Source organism: Arvicola amphibius, chromosome 3 (assembly GCF_903992535.2).
Source record: "Arvicola amphibius chromosome 3, mArvAmp1.2, whole genome shotgun sequence".
Lineage (NCBI taxonomy): Eukaryota > Metazoa > Chordata > Mammalia > Rodentia > Cricetidae > Arvicola > Arvicola amphibius.
The window spans coordinates 185015264-185038345 of record NC_052049.1 but is presented as its reverse complement, the minus strand read 5'-3'; the positions used below and the strand labels follow the sequence as shown (position 1 = coordinate 185038345).

The 23082-nt window shown below is 50.9% G+C and overlaps 1 protein-coding gene across 1 annotated transcript in view; it reads left to right on the top strand.

The window, feature by feature from the left end:
- The window catches only part of Scn5a (sodium voltage-gated channel alpha subunit 5), a 99131-nt gene that overhangs the window by 36665 nt on the left and 39384 nt on the right, over positions 1–23082 (top strand). The window contains exons 7-14 of the mRNA XM_038322330.1: positions 2224–2454; positions 4055–4118; positions 5180–5321; positions 5769–5966; positions 6584–6763; positions 7256–7627; positions 11071–11203; positions 12187–12425. Coding sequence (XP_038178258.1) covers positions 2224–2454; positions 4055–4118; positions 5180–5321; positions 5769–5966; positions 6584–6763; positions 7256–7627; positions 11071–11203; positions 12187–12425 — 1559 coding nt within the window. The remainder of the gene's footprint in view (positions 1–2223; positions 2455–4054; positions 4119–5179; positions 5322–5768; positions 5967–6583; positions 6764–7255; positions 7628–11070; positions 11204–12186; positions 12426–23082) is intronic.

Sequence of the window (23082 nt, the reverse complement as noted above, 5' to 3'; positions counted from 1 at the left end):
TCTGGACCAATGATTGCCTCTACTCCTAGAGAACAATGCTGGTGACTCCCAGGCCTGTTGCTACCCTCGAGGCCTCAGGAGCCCGGCTCTGAACTCAGAAAACCAGAGTCATGGGTTAGTAATCTTATAAGCATAGCTCCTGATCATCTTGTGTTTAGACTAAGTCTTCGGCTGTCTCTCCTGGCCTCTGAACCCACTTAGTGTGTGCACAGAGAGAACCATACCTTCCCGGTGTCTGCACTAGTGTCCCAGATCCCTGCCGTGACTGGGAAGTCCCTCAGGAGCTCCCATGAAAGCAAGTGTCACCAGCTGGGCCTAGGTCTGCAGTTTCTGCCTCCTGGGAGACTGAGATGGAAGACAAGGCCTTCCTTAGCTACAGAATGAGGTCAAAGCCAGACCAGGACCTTGAATCAAAATTTTAAAATAAGTAAAAGAACTGGGGATACAGATACGTGCAGAAGGCTTGCTTAGTGTATCAAAAGACCCCGGAGTTGGATTCCCTAGTACTATAGAAAGGCACAAGGTGAAGAAAAAATATAAACAAGCCGTTCGAAGCTGCCAGCCCCTAGGCAAGGCCGAATAAAGCAGCCCCCAAAGGGTCTGGGGAAAGTGGTGTTCGTTCCTAGCCTGTTGGATTGGTGCCTACAGGAGTCCTGGGGCTGCCTCCTAAGAATCTCAAGTTCTCTGGGCCTCTGTCTCCTCTCATAAGACTCCAAACTCCTGCAGTGTGCTTGAATCTGTTCTTGACTTAAGTGAACTGTGTCTTTACTATGAGGGAAGGCTTTAAGGAGTGGAGGACCTTTGTTGCTGTCTCCACAGTCCAGAACAGGATTGCTTTCCTGGCCTTGCATAGATTATTTTGGCCCCAAGATCCTTTAGGCTGACTGTTGAGGTACAGTCCCAGGTGGGCATCCAAGATACAACCACCATCCCTGGCATGTACCCCTGAAATGAAGCCGTCTCCAAGCTAGAGGACCAGACCCACACACGTGTCTCCCAGTAGGTCCTCGGAGTTCTACGCTGTAAAGGACCCATGGCTCCTTCCCCCTCTCCCACCCACTGGGCAGTTGCCAACATGTGCCAGGATGATTTCCATAGAGTGCCAAGTGCCAGAGCCCTGGGCAGGCATCAGTGATGGCGTTGTTGTGGGGAAGCCATCCCCTTCCCTCTCTTGTCTGCCCATTGCTGCTTCTCCATCTCTAGGCCATGGACGCAGTAGTCACAGGTGCTCCTAACATTGTAACAGGCTGGACGATGGATGGATGGAGCTTAACCTGAGATCTGGCCGCTTTGGGGGGTGGGGATGGGGGCGGTGCCCTGCCGTTGGCAGGGGAGCCCCTTGCTCCTGACACTCTGCGCACTTGCCCTAGGACAGTAGCCGAGGGTCAGAGGGGTGTGCACACACTGCTTTTTATATCACTCCGCTGTATGGCACTGGCTTCTGCAGGGAGCTGGACCGTGCGACTAACAGATCACAGTCACTCTGCTTTGGGGAAATGGGAGTGATGGGGAGGACTCCAGGGGTCAGGGCAAATGAAGAAGAGGGGTATAGCTCAACCTAGCCCCTGCCTGCAACCTTCCCTAAAGATGGTTCCAAACCCACAACCCCACCCTCCCAGACCTTCCCCAGAGCCCTGTATCCACCCGATCCACCAATCAGCCCCAGCCCAAGCCAGACCCCGGCTTCCCTAGTTTCCTTCGAATCATGGCAATTCCCTACATGAAATCCTCCAAGACAGCTGGCCCCAGCAGTAGAGCAGGAAGACCCCCTGCCAGGAGCAGCTGTGTCTACCATTTCCATGTCAGACTGAGGTCCCTACATTGCTTCAAAACGGGTCTGGGCCTCGGCCCCCTTTTCTATGGGCTATGTTAAAAGAGCCAGACCTGGTACACTTTGGGGCCAGCTATAGTGGGGTCCTTAGGACACACCATTTCCTATACTGGACTTGTGGAGAATAAAGAGTTTCAAGCCCCTCCAAAAATACAAAGCTGGGCTTTGCCTTGCCCTGGGCAGCCAGGAGGGACTCAGCTGTACAAGGCGATCATTGGTCTTCAAGGCCCAGAAAGCCACCTTCACTATGTCCCTGACTGTGGTTGCCCTCCCTGTCCCCAGTCCTGTTCAGTGCAGGACTCGGGAGGCTCATTGCCCTCCTATGGGCCCAGCCTCTACCCAGAGGACCACAAAGCAGAGTGTCTGTGGTTGACCGTGCCTCACTCTCCCAGGCCTGAAGACAATCGTGGGAGCCCTGATCCAGTCTGTGAAGAAGCTGGCTGATGTGATGGTCCTCACTGTCTTCTGCCTCAGTGTGTTCGCCCTCATTGGCCTGCAGCTTTTCATGGGCAACCTGAGGCACAAGTGTGTGCGTAACTTCACTGAGCTCAATGGCACCAATGGCTCTGTGGCGTCCAATGACCAGGTCTGGGACTCTCTGGACCTCTACCTCAATGACCCAGGTATGGATTCCCTGTGCCTTCGGAGAGGGTGCTGGCTTGGAGGCCATCAAAACTGGGCATCTTCCATCCGGGCTTCATCAGTGGGTAGGTTGGCCTCCAGGCCCACCGAGCCACTGCTGGGACTCGAGCCAGCTGGAGGTCAGAAGCAGGCCAGGGGTCTACCTTCCTAGGCTCTCAGGCCAGCTGGAGAGATGGTGTTAGGGGTAGGGAGATAGTTCAGTCAACGAAGTGCTCGCCACAAGCACAAAGACCCGAGTTCGACTCCCACACCTGACTTAAAAAGCCACCTGTGATCCCAGCACTGGAGAGGTGGGGACAGGAGAGTCCCTGAGACTCGCTGGCCAGCCAGACTCTCCAAACAAGCAAGCTCCAGGTTCACGGAAAGGCTGTGTATCAAAAAATTAGAAAAATGGGAAACAGTTAAGGAAGACACCTGACAGTCGAGAGCGTGCACACACACACACACACACACACACACACACACACAACTACATGGTTTGAGCCCAGGCTGAGTCCATGTTTGGCAGTGGTGAGGAGACCAGCTTCCCTGGACCCCTGTGAGGCCTGAGTGGCACCATGCTTGGTTAAGCTCTTTCGGTTCAGTGCCCTTGCCGAGTGCCCAGGCTGTTACTCCAGTGTGCACACACCCTGGGGCCCTTCGAGAAGGCTGTGAACTGACCTGTGTGGCTGTGTGCACCCTTCCTTTTGGCCTCTCCAGGCTCCTGGGTGCCACCTTCTTCCCTAAGCCCCGTTCATCTAAATCAAAGGTAGATGCCAGGCCACAGGATGCAGAGGGCTCTTGTAAAGTGAGGGCTTCTTACATACAAACACTAGCGCCCTTAAAATGAGCAGGCCAAAGGCTCAGTCACTGAAGTGGGTATGGCCCAGGTGTGGCTCACAGAAATGAATGGTTCCAGACTTCAGCATATACCAGAGTCACCCGGAAGGCTCCAGAAAACACAGACTACAGGCACTGGCCTGCTTCTGAGTCAAGTGTAGATGGCTATAGCCCCACCCATTCCTGGACTCTAATGTTACTGGTCAGGCCCCCACTTAGATAAAGGCTTCCCAAGACAGAGGTGGTTCATGGTGACCGATGGGGAGATGACCAGGGCAGGTGTCCTATGTCTCACCTGCTCTGGACCCAGCCCCATCTGTTGCCATAGTGATCGGCAGGCGTCTCTTCCTCCAGTTTGTGGTGTGGCAGTGGGCCACACAGTGACACAGCAGCCAAGTTGGAGCTCTGCCCAGACCCTTGCCTCCTGGCTCAGGGCCTCTCTTGGCCCTGGCTACCCCGCTGAGTGCTGCCCTTCCCGCAGGGTGCAGAAGCTGCCTATAGGGACAGCTGAGCTCTGCCCGGGGCTTCCTGTGTTTTCAGGGGTGTGTGAGACCCTGGCAGGGGAGTGGCAAAGAAAGACTATAGGATGAGTCCAAAGAAGCAGTCAGGGCCACTGAGTCCTGGCCAGGCACAGGGGTTAGGTCCGTGGCAAGAGAGGGAAGGAAAGTGACCAGCAATAATGACTTTCCCAAAACCCAGTGTAAGGCAGGCACCCGTAGGCGGGGTTACCCGTGCCGCTCACATCCAGGTTTTTCCTTGCAGACAATTACCTGCTCAAGAATGGCACCTCTGATGTGTTACTGTGTGGGAACAGCTCCGACGCCGGGTAGGTAGGACGCCTCTTCGAGAGCTTTTGGCAGTCTCTCAGCTGCTTCATCTGGTGACACCCCAGACAGTGACACCTTCCCTTCTTCATTCCTGGCCAGAACCCTGGAAGCTTCCATACCCCTCCCCTGCCACAGGAGATAGCTGGTAAAGAAACACCAGGGACAGATCTGCAGGGAGGAGTGGTAGAGCCCTAAAGATGAGCTGGGATAAGGTGCCACCCACGGTACCGTGCAATATCCTAACTAGACCTGGGCACCATCTCAGCTGTTCCACCCTTCAGGGGTGAGTGTGGGCTCAGTCTGGCGGCTGGACTTAGTTCAAGGCCAAACAGAACGCGAGTCTGCAGCCTGACTATGGTGCCTTGACATTTCCTGTCTCCGGGTACAGTTGCCAGGGTGTGCATGGCAGTCTGGGACAGGGTGAGGGTTCACAGTCTCATCGTGGGAGTGATTGCTTCTGGTGTGAGGCCCTGGGCTCGTGTTTGCTGTCTCCATCCACCATGGGAGAGATGTCTGGGATGTCTTGGTATGAGGCTCAGGTATCCTGGCATTTGACAAATTTCTCCCACCATAGTACTGCACACACACGCATGTGTGTGCGTGCAAGCGCGCGTGTGTGTTGTGTTAAACAGGCACTTTCCCAGATGTCACCCCGTCCAGCACTTCACCCAGTGACCCTACCTCTGCCTACACTTAGCCAAACCTCATTGGTCCTCCTCTCCCTCTGGGGATCCCACTGTTCAGCTCCCCATGGAGTGGACAGGCCAAGAAAGGAACTTGTGCTTCCTTCCTGGGAGGAGGCAACAGCAGAAACAACAGCAGCCACCAGGAAGGGTGTGCCGTGTGGGCGAAAGGGAACCTGATCTGGGCCTTAGAGATTTCCATTTGGTCTAAGAGAGGAGAGGAGATGGCAACCTGGCCCACCATGAATGTGGCAAGAGCAAGATCCTGGGGACAGGCTCCAGAAGCTTGACACTACTGGTGACGCAGCCTCAGAGCAGTTAGTCACAGGCTGGGCTGCCCCTCACAGCATGGGGCAGAGTGTTATGTCTGGTTACAGGACGTGTCCAGAGGGCTACCGGTGCCTGAAGGCAGGCGAGAACCCAGACCACGGCTATACCAGCTTCGACTCCTTCGCCTGGGCTTTCCTGGCTCTCTTCCGCCTGATGACGCAGGACTGCTGGGAACGCCTCTACCAGCAGGTGCTTGGGTGTCTGGGCTGGTGGAGGGAGCTGGAAATGGCCTCCATGTCAGGCTGCACAAATGACTAGCCAGAAACATTCCAAGTGGCTTTCCATTGGTGAGAGTTCCAGAGGGGACAGGGGACAGGGCTGGTGACTAAGTTCCAGTCCTTACAGAGGATGCTCCACTCTGTGGATGAGATATTCTTCCACCGTGGATGATGTGATATAACATTCTCTCTTTAGATACAACATTCTCCCCATGAGGTGAGCTACCTGCCTCCTTCTAAGTGGGGCTCTCTCCTGTGGGCTCACACATGACCTGCCACAAGTGGGGCGTGCTTCTCTTCACCTGCGGGCTGTAGGACACGGAGCCCCTGGCGTAGCCAGACGAGTGCCTTAGAAACGCCATAACCCAGAAGGAGCCTCACCTCCGTGAGGGTGACTTGTATCCCCTTGCTCCTCCAGACCCTGAGGTCCGCGGGGAAGATCTACATGATTTTCTTCATGCTCGTCATCTTTCTGGGCTCCTTCTACCTGGTGAACTTGATCCTGGCTGTGGTGGCCATGGCCTATGAGGAGCAAAACCAAGCCACCATCGCTGAGACAGAGGAGAAGGAGAAGCGCTTCCAGGAGGCCATGGAGATGCTCAAGAAAGAACACGAGGTGAGTGAGCAGTGCCCAGAGGGGTGGTGCATGCTGGGGAAGGCCAGAAGATGGTGCATTCTGGGTGGAAGGTCTGTTGGTGTGGTATATGCTGGATGAAATTGTTCCCTATGACCACCACGTTTTCTAGATAGAGGGTTAGTGGGAGCTGGGTGCGTGGACGGCTTCTCAGTGAATGTGGCCTCTCTGGGCACTGCACATGCCTGGTTCAAGTCCACATCCATGGGTGGTTTAGTCCAAGGATTCTTTCTGGTGATTCGTGAATAAAGTACAAGGCTGGAGACTTGACCACTGGCCATTCTGCCCTGGCTCCCCACGTTCAGCTTCCGCCGTGGCAGCTGTCGGAAGCAGCTGGAAACCAAGATGAAGGGGCTGGGGAAATGGCTCAGTTGTGCAAGTGCATGGGGATCTGAATCCAGACCCTGGTTCTTGATCTTTCTCAAGGCATTGTGGGTCTCCCTGGGATGACCTCCACGGCATCCCCATCTGAGTCAAGTGTGGGAGTCTGCTTACTGATGGGGCCACCAAGACACTGAGAGATCCATGGCTTGGCCTAAGCCTGCAGCTACCCTAGGCTTCTCCATGAACAAAACACCCTTCTTTCCATCTTTTCCCAGGCTCTCACTATCAGGGGTGTGGATACTGTGTCACGTAGCTCCTTGGAGATGTCCCCTTTGGCCCCAGTCACCAACCACGAGAGAAGGAGCAAGCGGAGGAAACGGCTGTCGTCCGGGACAGAGGATGGTGGGGATGACCGGCTCCCCAAATCGGACTCAGAAGATGGTCCCAGAGCATTGGTAATCCCAATGTGGTTCTGGCCCTTGCAAAGTCCATCACGGTGGGCCCCTTAGCATGGTCACAGCCCCAAGCTTGGTCTCCAAGCAAAGCACCATTGAACCCCTCCCAGCCCTTCCAGTTTCCCATAGTCATTCTTAAAGTGGAGGAGAGCCAGGGTGGGTCTGCCTGTCAGAGCTGGTGCTCAAGCATGGGGGCCAGGTCTAGGGGTGGGGCTGTGGTGTGGGGTAATAGGGGACCCTGGTGCTGGTCCTACTCTTGTTGCCTAGTCTAGCCCCGCCTCCAGGCCCAGAGATACAGGCATGAAGTCAGTAGAGACCCTGGTGATGCAGAAGACACCCCACCCCTCCCAAGCGCCCACTTAGTCCACCTGCTGCGCTGCTGCCAGCAAAAACATCAGCATCCTGAGAATCTGAGCAGCACTGACACCCTAAGAATTAGGCGGAAGTGTAGGTGGAGCCACGTGGGTTACAGTGCCCTCCCTGTGCCCTTAGAATCGACTCAGCCTTGCCCATGGACTTAGCCGGACATCAATGAAGGCCCGCTCCAGCCGAGGGAGCATCTTCACCTTTCGAAGACGGGACCAGGGCTCCGAGGCGGAATTTGCAGACGATGAAAACAGCACCGCGGGGGAGAGCGAGAGCCACCGCACTTCGCTGCTGGTGCCCTGGCCCCTGCGCCGTCCCAGTGCCCAGGGACAGCCCAGCCCTGGAACCTCAGCTCCTGGTCATATCCTCAATGGCAAAAGGAACAGCACCGTGGACTGCAATGGGGTAGTTTCTTTGTTGGGGGCAGGTGATGCAGAGGCCACCTCCCCAGGGAGCCACCTTCTCCGCCCTATGGTGCTGGACCGGCCCCCAGACACGGTGAGCCCACCCCTGGCCTACAGGCATCAGCCCAGATTTGTCTCCCAAACTGGTGATGAGTGCAAGATTCCAAACCTACTCTCTAAGTGTTGATAAAACACCTACTGTGTGCCCCACTCCCAGAACATCTCCCCGCATAGTTTCCATGCCAACAGGCAGGCAGACAAGTCAGAGGGAGGGGGATAGAAGGAGAGAGGGAAGAAAGAAAAGTGTATATGTAAACCCATAGGGTGATATAGTGAGGAGGGAGTCAGATATTTCACACTTGATGGAGTATCAATTTCTGGATGCCACAGTAGACCTAGACCAGTGTCCCAGAGACCATGCACTGTTTTGGGTGCCTTCTGGATCTGTGGTTCTGGAACAAGCAATCCGGGCTAGGTGGCAAAGCGGCATTCAGAGAATTCTAGATGGCAGCTGTTCAGAGAGTAAGAAATGGGCACTGACTAGAGCTTGGCTAACTGGTAACTCGGGGCCAGCCAAAGTCGTAAGTGTTGGGAGTGGGGAGCAGGGAAAGGAGAGAGGAACTCCCAACATACTTGCTAGGGGCACTTAAGTGGTGGCTACAAGAGGAGGAGCCAGGCTGCCTTCTACAGCAGGGAGGGCAGGTGCACTGAGCGGTTAGTGCCCAAGCCCCGGGCATTAACCTAGGTTTGGATTCCAGATTGCAGCTTGCCAGCTGGATGGCTCTTGACAAGTCTTTCCACTCCTCCGCACCTCAGGTGTTTCATCTGTATAGTGGGTGAAAAAGACCCATCTTGGCACCATTGGGAATATGAAAATGGCTCATGGTGGACAGGATTAAAGTCATATAGGACATAGTTGACACAGTTAAAATGTCATCGTGCCGTGCTATCAATCTTAAAGTGTGCCACCGACAGCAAAAGTGCAAACAGCCTGGGGAAGAGCCTGTCTGGCTTGTGGCACCGTGAGGTCAGTGATGACTCCCAGCAGAGGAAGCAAATGTTTAGAGCCATTGTCAGCAAGGTACTAGTCATGAGAGGCCTGTCAGTGGCACACTGGTGACTGCCCAGTTGGCCACAGGGGTCATGCTGGCCCCTGTCGCTCCACACACAGTGCCTGAAGAGCCCACTCAGCAAAGTGAAGGGTGTCTCATACATGTCCAGGACAGAGGACAACAGCTGTCTGAGGAATCTTGGTCAGGACGGCGGAGGTGTAAAAGGGGGGGCGGCTTTATATGGTTAACCATCTGTAGCCTCAATTTCCTGCAAAGTAGACTTAGCATGTACGTCAGCCGGTGGTAGGACCGAGAGAATTGAAACAGATCCAGGGCTTAGGCCAGATCTCGCCTCATGAGCATATCACTGTTCCTGTGTGTTGTTGACGTGAGTGAGCAAAGGCTTCTGGGATATGTTGCCAAGCATCCAAGTCTTATATAGGAAGTGAAGGGGAGGAACTTCGAGACCCGGGGGCGGGGGCTGCAGAGTCTTCTGTGACCTTCAGGATCCATCACCTGGAGAACGGGGTATCTGGCTTCCAGGAGCTCTGAGCTGGGCAGGCCCTGGGCTCTGGAGCCCCTGCCTCAGGCAGGCAGAGCTCAGCAGCCAGGAGCACTAATAGAATTTCCTAATCCCATTAGGAAGAAAATCATCTCATTGTGCTGCACATGTCGGGAGGAATCCAAGTTCACACACTTCATTACCGGGAACTCTGACTTCACCCATTCTCACTTCTACAGGGCCCATTTGTAACTTTAAAGGGATTAGCAGGCCAAGACGGAGTCGTTTGTAAGGTTAAAGGAATTAGCGACCAAGATGGAGACATTTGAAAAGTCAAAGGGATTAGCAGGCAGAAGCCCCTGGGAGTGCCTTCCCCACTCCTAGCTGGTCCCCAGTGAGTCCCTTTCTAGTCTGCAAACAGAGCCCTATGTTGGGTACATAGTGATCCAGGCGGCATGGGGAGGCAGGAGGAGCCCTCTCCAGTCAGGGTGGATCTGGATGAGCCCGGAGAGTGCCTGCCTGCCAGCTGCTGCCCTTAGACAGCCTGCAGCTCTGCTGCCAGCGTCTTTCTCCTTGCAAGCGCTTGTTGGAAGGCAACCCAGTGATGCAAAAGTTCACAGAACAAGCAGGAACCTGTGTGTTCCTTTCCACACGTGTCAGCGCTTTAACAGCGGGGCATTTATCCTCCAGGTCTTTGTCTATCTAACTCTTTGTCTTGGAGATGTTCTCATGGGAGTGTACCCAGGTCAGCTTGTCATTGTTGTCTGTTTCAGAGGTCAGGGTTGGTCTGTGGCCATGATTGGTTTTAATAATCTTCCTATTGGCTGGTTGTTTAGTTTTGGTATTAGGAACAGTGCCGCAATGAACATCCTTTCTCTGCAGTTTTGGCGTGCATGTGAAAGTGTTTATGAAGGTAGATCACAAGACGAGGATTCTCAGGACCATTTGAAAACTCCTAGGTAGCAGCTGAAGAGAGATGGCGCAGTGCTTGTGAGCACTGACTGCTCTTCCGGAGGAGGAGTTCCAGAACTGTGTGGAGGCTCACAACTGTGTAACTCCTTCTAGTGTTCATAAGCACCAGACACACACAGTGCACAGGCATACACATGCAGGCAAAACACGTATGCACATAAAATAATAATCATTAAAAACTAAGGGTTTCTGAGTAGGTACAGCCACACTTCCTCTGAGGGACATGGTCTGCCACCAGTCTCAACTAAGCACCATGCTGTTTTTGTGTTTCTATGAATGTCATCCAAGCGTATGTTAGGGTTTGGTTTTTTTCCCAGCTTTCTTCTACCTTTAACTCTAGAGAACTTCAATTAAGATCATGTGTGTGTGTGCTCTGTGGCAGCCTCTGGCACTGGCAGGGCCCATGTGGCATATGTGCACTGAGAACATGGAAGGAGATGATGATGGACAGAGGAACAAAGATCTGAGAGTTGTTAGCTGGAGTAGGGCTGGTTCTCCAAGCCCAGCATTCAGGATCCCATTCAAGACCTCCATCCTTGGGGCTGTGACGTAGTCCCGTGGTAACAGTGGCTATAGTGTGTGCCTAGCATGCACAAAGCCCTGGCTTTGATCCCCAGCACAGCATGAGCTAGACATGGTGGTACACACCTGTAACCCCCAGCAGCACTTGGGAGGTAAGGGCAGAAGGATCGGGAGTTCAAGGATATCCTCAGCTACATGTCAAATTCGAGGCCAGTGTGGGCTATGTGAGACCCTGTCTCAGAAAGGGGGCGGGGTGGCAGAATGGGTAAAGGTAATGGTTGCCAGCCTTTGCAACCTGAGTTCAGTCCCCAAGACCCATTGACAGGAGAGAACTGACCTTCATATGTGCTGCACATATAAGTCAACAAATAAATAAATGCCATTTTAAAATCGAAAGAACACAAGAACAAGACTTCCGCTGTGCTTTCTTGAGTCCTGCCCAGCCTGAGCCCCCTCCCAGGCTGATGCATGTCTCCTGGTTACACACAGACCACGCCATCAGAGGAGCCAGGTGGTCCCCAGATGCTGACCCCGCAGGCTCCGTGTGCAGATGGCTTTGAGGAGCCCGGAGCACGGCAGCGGGCGCTCAGTGCTGTCAGTGTCCTCACTAGCGCCCTGGAAGGTCAGTGTCCCTGGTGTCCTAAACCCTCCACACTCCCAGCAACCTTACCTCCGCTCTAGCCTCCCCCAGACATGCCTTCTTCTGTCTGCCCCCACCCTCAAGCCTCCGACCTCACCCAGACATGTCTTCTTCCATCCGCCCCACCCCAGGCCCCCGACCTCCCCCAGACTTCTGTCTGTCTCCACCTTTGGACCTCCTACCTCCCCCAGACATGTCTTGTGTCTGCGCCCCACCCTGACCCCTACCTCTCCAAGACAGACGTCTGTCCTGCTATAAACGTTCATGCCTGCTCTTCGGGCTCTTCTCTGGTTCTGCTCCTTTTCTAGGTGTTCCTATATCCGTTCTGGACTACCCAGGCCCTTCTCCATCTCACCCACCCCTCTCCCAAGTATACCCAATCTGTCAAGAACCAGCCTGTCTCCTGCATGCCCTTCCTGTTCTAGCCTGTTCTCAGCCATTGCTGTGTCCACTAGACTAGTATGGCCTTCTTGCATCCATCTCCGCTGGTCCCACACTAGGCAACTCCACTCACCTTCCAAGCCTGACTGGGTCCCCTGTTTTGTGACACCCTGTCCCAGGTGTATATGCTTATGTTTTATAGCCTATCCCAGTACCCCATCCCAGTCTGTCCCGTGTACCCTCCTATCAGAACTTGGCTATTCTGCTTCCTGCCCTCATTTGCAGCCTGTCCTGCTCTGGGCCTTCTCATATCTGTGAGAGGCGATTAGCTTACATGAACCCACATTTGCCATAATCTGTCATATCCCTATTTTCCCCTTATCCATCTTGGTTCCCTATCCTCCCACATTGCCAGAGTACAGAACGGAGCCCCAGGCAACCCATCGCCCTAGCCTTCCCTCATTGCACCACTATCAGTTAGCACCTTGCCATCTCCCCCGTGCAAGTCCCAAGACTGTTCTAGAATGTCACTAGATGCAGCCAACTTGATCAACAAACCCCGTTAACTCCCTGACTGTCCTCAGAGTTGGAGGAGTCCCACCGTAAGTGTCCGCCGTGCTGGAACCGCTTTGCCCAGCGCTATCTGATCTGGGAGTGCTGCCCTTTCTGGATGTCCATCAAGCAGAAGGTGAAGTTCGTGGTCATGGACCCATTTGCTGACCTCACCATCACCATGTGCATTGTGCTCAACACGCTCTTCATGGCCCTGGAGCACTACAACATGACAGTCGAGTTTGAGGAGATGCTGCAGGTCGGAAACCTGGTAAGGACTTCATGCCGTTGACTCTTAAAGGGGCATCTCCAAAGGCCATGGCTTTCACAGGGAGGGGATTCTGATCATCACGGGGGCTTTTGAAGGTGTGAGTCATGGAAGACATCTTGGAGGAGAAAGTTTCAAAGTCAGGTTTAGGGAAGCAAAGGTGCGTAGGTTTGCAGTGGGAGACTAGGGTTTGCATTTGTCAGCGTGCTCACGTGCTACGAAACCGAAGTGAGTAGGATATGCGTGGAGATGCGAGCCTCGGTGGTGAATAAATGGAGGGGGAAGTACATGAAGGATGGGGCTGCTGTATGGCAGAGAGTTGCGCAGGTGAGCATCGGTGTTGTTGATTGGGGAAAAGGAAGAATGAGTGACTGGGTAGGGGAAGAAGGAAAGACTAGAGGGATGGATGGATTATCGGAAAGAAGTCGTCGTGAGGGATAAAGAGATGGGTGGATGAATGGATGGTTAGATGAATGGGAGGAAGGTTAGAGAGGAGACTACAAAGGAAGGACAGATGGATAAATATGGTGAGAGGAAAGGAGGACAGAAAGATGGACAGATGATTAGAGATGGTGGAATGAGAGACAGGCATGGATAATTAAATAGGATGGGGGCAGAGAAAGAAAATTGGATATGTAGGTGATGAAAGTGGGTGATTAGAGAGTGGGAGGTGGGCAGATAGGTATTTAAATAGAAAAGGAAGAAAAGGGTGGGTGGGGAACAGATGACGTCTGGGTCAGTGGATGGGGAGACAGATGGCGTCTGGGTCAGTGGATGGGGAGAGAGAGGACGTCTGGGTCAGTGGATGGGGAGAGATGGCGTCTGGGTCAGTGGATGGGGAGACAGATGGCGTCTGGGTCAGTGGATGGGGAGACAGATGGCGTCTGGGTCAGTGGATGGGGAGACAGATGGCGTCTGGGTCAGTGGATGGGGAGACAGATGGCGTCTGGGTCAGTGGATGGGGAGACAGATGGCGTCTGGGTCAGTGGATAGGGGGAGATGGCGTCTGGGTCAGTGGATGGGAGACAGATGGCGTCTGGGTCAGTGGATGGGGGGAGAGATGGCGTCTGGGTCAGTGGATGGGGAGAGATGGCGTCTGGGTCAGTGGATGGGGGGAGAGATGGCGTCTGGGTCAGTGGATGGGGAGACAGATGGCGTCTGGGTCAGTGGATGGGGAGACAGATGGCGTCTGGGTCAGTGGATGGGGAGAGATGGCGTCTGGGTCAGTGGATGGGGGGAGAGATGGCGTCTGGGTCAGTGGATGGGGAGAGATGGCGTCTGGGTCAGTGGATGGGGAGAGATGGCGTCTGGGTCAGTGGATGGGGAGAGATGGCGTCTGGGTCAGTGGATGGGGAGACAGATGGCGTCTGGGTCAGTGGATGGGGAGAGATGGCGTCTGGGTCAGTGGATGGGGAGAGAGAGGACGTCTGGGTCAGTGGATGGGGAGAGATGGCGTCTGGATCAGTGGATGGGGGGAGATGGCGTCTGGGTCAGTGGGTGGGGAGACAGATGGCGTCTGGGTCAGTGGATGGGGAGACAGATGGCGTCTGGGTCAGTGGATGGGGAGACAGATGGCGTCTGGGTCAGTGGATGGGGGGAGAGATGGCGTCTGGGTCAGTGGATGGGGAGAGATGGCGTCTGGGTCAGTGGGTGGGGAGACAGATGGCATCTGGGTCAGTGGGTGGGGGGAGAGATGGCGTCTGGGTCAGTGGATGGGGAGAGATGGCGTCTGGGTCAGTGGATGGGGAGAGAGAGGACGTCTGGGTCAGTGGATGGGGAGAGAGAGGACGTCTGGGTCAGTGGATGGGGAACAGATGGCGTCTGGGTCAGTGGATGGGGGGAGAGATGACGTCTGGGTCAGTGGATGGTGGACAGATGATGGTTGAGTTAGTGGGTATGTGAAAAAATGATGTCTGGGTCAGTGGGGGTAGATAGATGATGTCTGGGTCAGTCGGGGGTAGATAGATGATGTCTGGGTCAGTGGGGGGTAAATAGATGATGTCTGGGTCAGTCGGGGGTAGATAGATGATGTCTGTGTCAATGGGGGGTAAATAGATGATGTCTGTGTCAGTGGGGGGTAGATAGATGATGTCTGTGTCAATGGGGGGGTATATAGATGATGTCTGGGTCAGTGGGGGGTAGATAGATGATGTCTGGGTCAGTGGGGGGTAGATAGATGATGTCTGGGTCAGTCGGGGGTAGATAGGTGATGTCTGGGTCAGTGGGCAGATGAACAGACGTTGAATGGATCGGTGGGTAGATGGACCTACAGATAACTGGATGCAGCGAGCCAATCAAGGATGTGGAGAACCAGATCTGAATTCTGACTCAACTCTTACTAACTAGATACCTCAAGCAAATCACTTAATCCTGGTAATTGGCATAATAAGTATTTTCTGAATTTAATAAATGCGAGAATCAGACAATGTGAGCCCCGTAGGAAGCTAATGAGGCCGAATAAGATAATGTCCATCGTATGCGTTCTTCCAGCCTGTGTGAACAAGCCATCACGGAGATGGGGGCTGTGCTGTGGTTGTTATTATTCAAGAAGCTGACCCCAGAAGTCAAGATGTCTGGGTTCCTTCGGATAATTTTCTTGAAACCACATCGAGTTCTGCCTCTTCACTGTATAGATGGAGAAACTGAGGCAGGAGAGGTAGCATGGTGGACATAAATCAGATATTCATCTACTATATCCTGACACGTGAATACAGTCAGCTCCGTGCCAGAGGAGTTCCCGGGAATCATTGCTCTGGCCAGTGGGGAGGCCGCTAGCTGGGTCTTAGGTCTATCTCACAGCAGACCTAAGACCCAGCTGCTTGGATAGCTCACACAGACAGGTAGACCTCACACGCAGTGCAATCTGTGGATATTTTCTTCCATTACTGCTTTGTAAACCCAGAACATTAAGTGGTCATTTGCAGACTTTTTTTCCAACATTTTTCTAATCATTTGAGCCCATTTGGCTATTCTTGTACTTTCCTTCTTGAAAATTGAGGGGGAGGTACATCTCAGCATGCGGAGTCTCGTGGTGCAGCCAGGAGTATTGTGTGGTCTTTGGCACATCTCAGCATGCAGAGTCTCATGGTGCAGCTGGGGATATTGGGTGGGCTTTGGCATATCTCAGCATGCAGATTCTCACGGTGCACCTGTTGGTGTTAAGGGGCCATCAGGTGGTGGTTGTGGGCTTTAAGTGGAGGTGTAGTTTTCCTAGGTAGGACTGGGCAGCATTCGGATGTGATGAAGGGTCTTGGTGGCTTTGCCGAACTTAACTTGTGGCTGAATGATAGTTGTACCAAACCTGTCACTTGGTTATTGGTAACAGCTGTGTTTTGTGCTGTTTGAATAGCTTTATTGCTACAATGTAAGGCTTTGATTTTCTTGAATTTAATTCTATTTAATTAATTTAATAATAATTCTATTTCATTCTATTTAATATAGTCCAGGTGGTTTAAATATTAATGTAAAGAAACAATATCACAAAGATAAGCATAGGTAGGTAATCTTGGTTGGGGACAGACTCTCCAAGCATGTCTCCAAACACAGTCCATAAAAGAGAAGACTGGGAGATTAAACTGCTCATCCCATTACCTAGTCAAAGGCAATATCTGGAGAAGATAGGTTGAAAAGCCTCCCTTATGAAAGAATTAATAATACAGCAGATTGGGGCTGGGGCTGAAGGGATGTCTCAGTGGTTAAGAGCACTTACTACTCTTGCAGAGGACGCTGATTCTGTTTCCACTACTGTCTGAAGCTCCAGTTTCAGGGGATCTGCCTCCTTCTGGCCTCTGCAGGCACCTGCATGTACACAGACATAACACACACGCGCACACACACACACGCACACACACGCACACACACATGATAAATAGGTAGACGAGTGGATGGGTGGATGGGTGGGTGGGTGGGTGGATGGATGGATGGATGGATGGATGGATAGATAGACAGATAGATAATCTTGAAAAAAATAATAAGGTGGCAAATTTTCTACCACATATTATATGGGGTCTAGATAGATGGCCCAGTGGTTAAGAGCAATAACTGCTCTTCCAAAGGACACAGGTTCAATTCCCAGCTTCCACATGGCACCTAGCAACTGTCTATAACTCTTAAGACCTGACACCCTCACACAGACACACATGCAAGCAATGCTCCAATGTAAATAAAATAAAAATAAATTATTTTTAAAGAAACAAAAAATGAGATCAGTATCTAAATGAGATCAGTGCTGTAAGATGGAAATACTGGGAATAAAGCAACCCTACTGGAGACTTGGTAACAGTACATAAAGCAAAGGATGACCTACTCCAGATATGATACTGGGAACGGTGGTTGATCTGTATGGAAGAAACAAATTCAATCCCTACTTCAAGCCATACCCACCAATTAGACGCTAAGGAACTGACTTTTAACACTGCTCCTGCTTTGGGGAAGATTGATCTGTGCCCAAGACACTCAAAGTAAACTCTAAGTTAGGGAGTGGTACAAAGTGATCAGCTAAGAGTTCTCTGACTGCATGGTCTCAGGATGCTGCCTGGTTAGGGAATGGTACAAAGTGATCAGCTAAGAGTTCTCTAAGAGTTCTCTGATGCCATGGTCTCAGGATGTTGCCCAGTTAGGGAATGGTACAAAGTGATCCGCTAAGAGTTCTCTGACTGCATGGTCTCAGGATGCTGCCTGGTTAGGGAATGGTACAAAGTGATCAGCTAAGAGTTCTCTGATGGCCTGGTCTCGGGATGCTGCCCAGTTCGGTCTTCTAGAAACTTGCTGTCAAGTTTAGAGTTCACTAAGAAGTCTCTACTGAAGTTATAGAGTTGATGGTTTCCTGTTTCCCCATGTGTGGTGAACTGGGGCTTTGTGCATTTTTAATGTGTCCACAAGTTCTGGAGACTTTTCTGATACTTTATACTGTGCATTGGAGCCATCCATGATGTCTCTGATCTGCAGGACACAGCCGGGCACGCTACTTTCTTTATTCCAGTCTTCAGTAGCACCCTGTAAGTGAACAAGAGGGTGTCAGTAGTGCCTCCACCTGTTTCTTTGATAATTGAATTCATCTTCCAAATCAGCATATTGAATATTCCAAAGGAAAAGTGTGGCTCTGAACCATCGACCAGGGCATCGGGGTTCAGCTCGTCAGGTATATGTGGAGGGAGCGCAACCCAAATGCCAAGTTAAATAGTCGCCAAGGTGAACTATGGCTTCGAACAGAGAATCTAATACATTGCCTTTAAAATCTTCAACTCCCTTTTATTCAGCAGGAAGATGGATGATTAAGGTAAAAGTTTATTGTTGCTGTTGTTCAGGGTCAGGATTCTCACAAGATTGATGTCACATAGACTGGTTATAAGTAATTCACACTTCAGACATTTAATGGATATTCAAGTCCCCATTCTGGAGCTTATGTATATAGTGCATAGATAGGTAGGTAGATAGATGATAGGTAGACAGACAGACAGAGAACCATAGCAGTATGTATGTAGGGCTGATAATAAATATATTTCAAGCCAGGCAATGGTGGCACATGCCTTTAATCCCAAAACTTGGGAGGCAGAGGCAGGCAGATCTCTGTGAGTTCAAGGCCAGCCTGGTCTACAAGAGCTAGTTCCAGGACAGGCTGTAGCCAAAGTTACAGAGAAACCATGTCTCAAAAAACCTAACTAAATAAATTATATATATATATGTATATATGTATATATATATGTATATATATATGTGTGTGTATATATATACATATATATGTATATTTCAATACCTAAGAAGATTGCTCGCTTTGCTTGCATTAAAATGTATGGTGCTGTGTGTAAACCTGGTGAAGTCACTAGTACACTGTAGACACTGGCATTACCACACTCATCTTCTAGAAGGACACAGAACTCAGGCAATAGTGAACCCTTACCCATCAATAAGGGAAAGGACAGTCAACATCGGTCCTGGCTTTGCTCTGTTGCTGTGGGAACCACTCGGACCAAAATCAAGGTGGGGAGTGTATGAGTTACTCTTCTGTAGCTGTGATAGAACACATGGCCAACAGCAACATAAGGGAGAGTTTATTTTATCTTATGGTTCCTGTAGGCTAGATGTTCATAATGGCAGGGAAGGCCTGGCAGCAGCAGGACCAGAAAGCTGAGAGGTCACCCTTCTACCCACAAACAGGAAGCACATCAAATGAATTGGACAAAGCCTGCCCCAGTGATGTATTTCCTCCAAGGCTATATAACCTCACCAAACAACCCCACAAACTGAGGACCAAACATTTAAATACATGAGCCCACAGGGGACATTTCTTTTTCAAACCACCACAAAGAGGAAAGTGTTTGTCTGGCGTACACTCCCAAGTCACAATCCGTTGTTGAGAGAAGTCAGAGCAGAAAACCTGGAGACAGGAGCCATGAAGGAACACTGCCAGATGGCTCACACGGGCTGATGCTCAACCCGGAAATAGTATGGCCCACGTGAGACAAGCCTTCCAACATCCACTAACAGTCGAGACTATTCCTCACAGACATGCTCCCAGGCCAGTCTGATCTGCACACCTGATTGAGGGTCCCTTCTCAGGTAATTCCAGGTTGTGTCAGGTTGACAGGAGGAACTAGCTGGGACAGTGGGGAAGACCACAACCATAACACAAAGAAAGAAACTGACAGGTGAACCGGGTGGTTATAAATACAAATAGAAATAGATAAATAAAAATCGAAGCTACATTAATATGCTATTTCCCACCCACAAAAGAATCAAACTGAGGTTCTGTGGTTAGCAAGAATGTTGTGCGTTGGGACGTCAACTCTGGGAATGTGGTTTTGATACATCCACCCTGGGAGACAGTTCACGCTGATGTTTACAATGCCAGGCGTGCGTGTGTGCGTGTGTGTGCATGTGTGTGCGTGTGTGTCTGTGTGTGTGTGTGTGTGTGTGTGTGTGTGTGATCTTAAGAAAGCTCGCGTTGGGGGATGGAAATGGCTCAGTGGTTAATATTACTTGCAGGTGTTGCAGAGGACTCGTTTGGCTCCCAGAACCCACATCAGGTGGCTAACTGCCACCTGTAAATTCAGCTCCAGGGGATCTGACGCCCTCTTCTGGGCTCCGTGGTTACTACATACTCATGCTCATACACTCACAGACATTATACACATAAATAAAATAAATCCTTAAAAAAAGACTCATGCATGAGTAAAAATTAACATGTACAAGGAAGTTCTTCACATTTCTTGTTAGAGGGAAGTGAAAATGAGCATAAATGTCTTATCTACTAAAGCCTGAATCAGTGTAGCCAAGCACACAGTGGTTCACACTGTAGTCCTAGCACTCAGGAGACGGAAGTGGAGGACAGCCTGGGCTACAGGGAGACCACATCTCCAAACAGAGAAAAAGAACTCGAGAGATGGGTGTATAAAACCAGGCATGGTGGTGCACAGCTTTAATCCCAGCACTTAGGAGGCAGAGGCAGTCTAAGCTCTGTTGAGTTTGAGGCCAGCCTGGTCTACAAGAACTAGTTCCAGGAAAACTAGGACTGTTACACAGAGAAATCCTGTCTCAAACAAAAAAACAAAAACAAAAAACCCCAAGGTACAGGAAGGTAAGCAAATTACACCTGCTTTATACAATAAAATATTGTACACAGTATATTTTATATATATATATATATATATCATAAGCTTGAAAACAGAACACTCACACAAACCATTTACATAAAGTTTAATACAAATATATGATATATTCTCACTTTATTCACTATGTAAGAACATGACAGACAACACGCCTCATTTGGGGTAGTAATGGCCTTGCAGTGATTGGTGGTTTTGTGAGTTAGCTGTGTGGGCAATGGGAGGCCAAACCACAGTGGTAGCCGTCCTTTGGGTTTTATTTCTGTTTTCTTACTTACACAGTGGAAATAATAAGCATTACATATCACATAGGGCTACTGTGGGGATCAAATGGTGGAACTTATGAGAGACGCTGTAAGGATGCCTGCCATAGCGTACGGCAAACATCAGTTCCGCCATTCCTGCTACTGTTCTGTGAGATCAAGTAAAACAACATTGGAAGCAAGTACGAAAGATGTCAATATTTTGTTTTGCTTTGTTTGAGGCAGGGTCTCACGTAGCCTGGGCTGGCCTTGAACTCACTCTGGAGCTGAGGATGACCTCAAACTCCTGATCCTTCTTCCCCCTCAGTTCTGGGATTATAGGCATGCATCATCATACCCAACTCCTAAATTATTTCTTAATTTAAAAAATAAAAATAAATGACAAACCAGGAAAGTCACAGCCGTACATATAGCATTCTGGGAGGTAGCATCTCTAATCTAAAAAGTGTATTTATATACAATTCAAAAATCAGCAAACACTGTAATAGGACAATTAGCAAAGGCTATGAAGATCAGGTTTGGCAAAAGAAGAAATAGAAAAATAAAGCAGTGGCTGATAAACCAGCTGTGTGCTGGGAACAGAAACACAGGGTGAGCAGTAAGAGGAAGAACGTTGTCATCCACTGCTTGCGGAGTTGGTTAAAACCTGTCCCTGAGGATCAGTCAGCCACATCAGAATCCTTAACGATTTCTGTTGACACTATTCCAGGCCTAAAACTACGCGATGAAAAGAACTGAGCAATATGTCCGCAAAATGGTATTCATTATGGCAGTCTTTCTAAGAGAGGAAATTGTCTGTTGTGGAGAATTGGTTAAACTAGCATGGCTCATCTCTGCCATAGAATAACAACAACAGCAGAAAAGGACACTGGATTGTTTTAGTTAGCATGGAAAGGGGCCGCAGTGTCACATGTTAAGTTCAGGTTTACAGTCTCCAAAAAGAGGTCAAGACTGGCCTGGGCTATGTGAACCCCCTTTAAAAACTTATTAAAAAAAGTTTTTTATTGTTTATGTATGAGAGTTTTGCCTCTATGTCTGTATGTGCACCACATGTGTGCAGTTCCAAAGTAGGCCAGAAGAGGGCGTCAGATCCAGTGATATGATGTTAACATCCAGTTGTGAGCCGCCATTTGGGTGCTGGGAATTGAACTCGATACACTAAAAGAGCAGTCTGTGCTTTTACTGGTAGAATCAGCTCTCAAGCCCCAAAACCCACTGCTTAAGGTTCCCCAGAAGTCTTCCACTTGCTGGGATGTCTCCATCAGCACTGATAGGGAAGTAGGAAGCCATCCTCAGAGCCCACTGAACACCCAGGGCTTTTCAGATCTGAAGCAGCCCTTGCATAGGCCGGGTGCTCTCGGCCCCACGCGGGAGTTAGGGTGCTTGCTGCTGACAGTAACCACCACTCCCTGAGCTGAGGAAACAACACTCACATGTGCCCAGGCAGGTTCTAGGGAAGTCCAAGCCTGGATGTTGGTGGAGGGGGTAGCCAGTGGCTCCTCTTAGGGGCTTTCAGAGAAGCTGAGCGCTTTATGGGGTGTCTGAACACAGCTGAGTGAGGACCAAGGCTGGGCACATGAGGCTCCCACAAGGCATGGGAATGAGCATAGTGGTGTCAGATGGGGAACATGGTAGCCTGCAGGTCAAAACCTAACTGCTGCCTTATTCCAAAGAGAGAAAACTCCATACATGTGCCCACGGGGTACTTACGCTGAGAGGAGAAGGGACCAAGTGATGTGTTTGAAGGGACCTATTCCACGTGTCTGGGAGCTGTGCACTCGGACTATTGAACAGGCCTAAAGGGATGAGTCTTGAAGGTAGAGTAGAGAGATGAGGAGGCCTCAAGGTGTCGGGGGTCTGTGACTTGGGGAAATAGTGGAACAGGCTGTGTGCTGGGGGAGGGGCACAGGACAGCCCGTGTATTTGAGTGGAGCCTGGGATTCCCTCTGAGAAACAGTTTTTTCTGTACATTGAAGATGAGGCTTGTATGTGGCAAGGTCCCCCTCTCCCCCTTCCGCAGAGCCCCATCTGAGCAGAGATGGAAAGCCATGTCAGTGTCTGCTTCTAGCAGAGTTCCCTGAGGGTACCCAGGCCAGACAACCTCCCTGTTAATTGCTGGCCCCAGTGCTGTGCCTGTAGCTCCCATGTCTTCATGCCTGCTGCAGGCCTGGTCCAGTTCCCAGGGTACTCTGCCTGCTGCCCTTCCGTTCCGGAAGCCCCTGAGTGTCTCCTTGGGCCAATCACCGTCTCCTCACCATGGCCAAGCTTGCTCCCATGGATCCCTGAGGTCACAGCTCTAAGCTCAGGAGACATACCCTCCTCTGGAGACCATACCCTGTCAGCCTGGCATCTTTCAGGACCTTGGGTGTATCATGGCTGCCCACCAACACCATGGGCTCCTGTAGATAAGACTCTATATGCAATTCAGGCAGTTTAGTCATAAAACCAACAAACCCAGGAAAGCCAGCCTCTATTCCTCAAGAATGCCTCTGAGAGAACATGTCCATCCTTGGACATTGCAACGTAATATTGCCACCTAGGAAGTTCACACTCAAGAACCAGAAAATGAAATAATTTTTTTAAATCTCAAGTTTAAGTTTACTTTTGTATTGGGCCTCAGCCACACATGGGCTGCAGGCCATGGGTCAGGCTTTTGGATGAGTTTTTTTTTTAAATATATGTGGGCAGGGGAGTTGGCTCAGTGGGTAAGAGCACTTGCTATGCAAGCATATGGATCTGAGTTCAAATCCCCAGGATCCACATGAAAAGCCAGGCATAGCCTGGCATAATGGT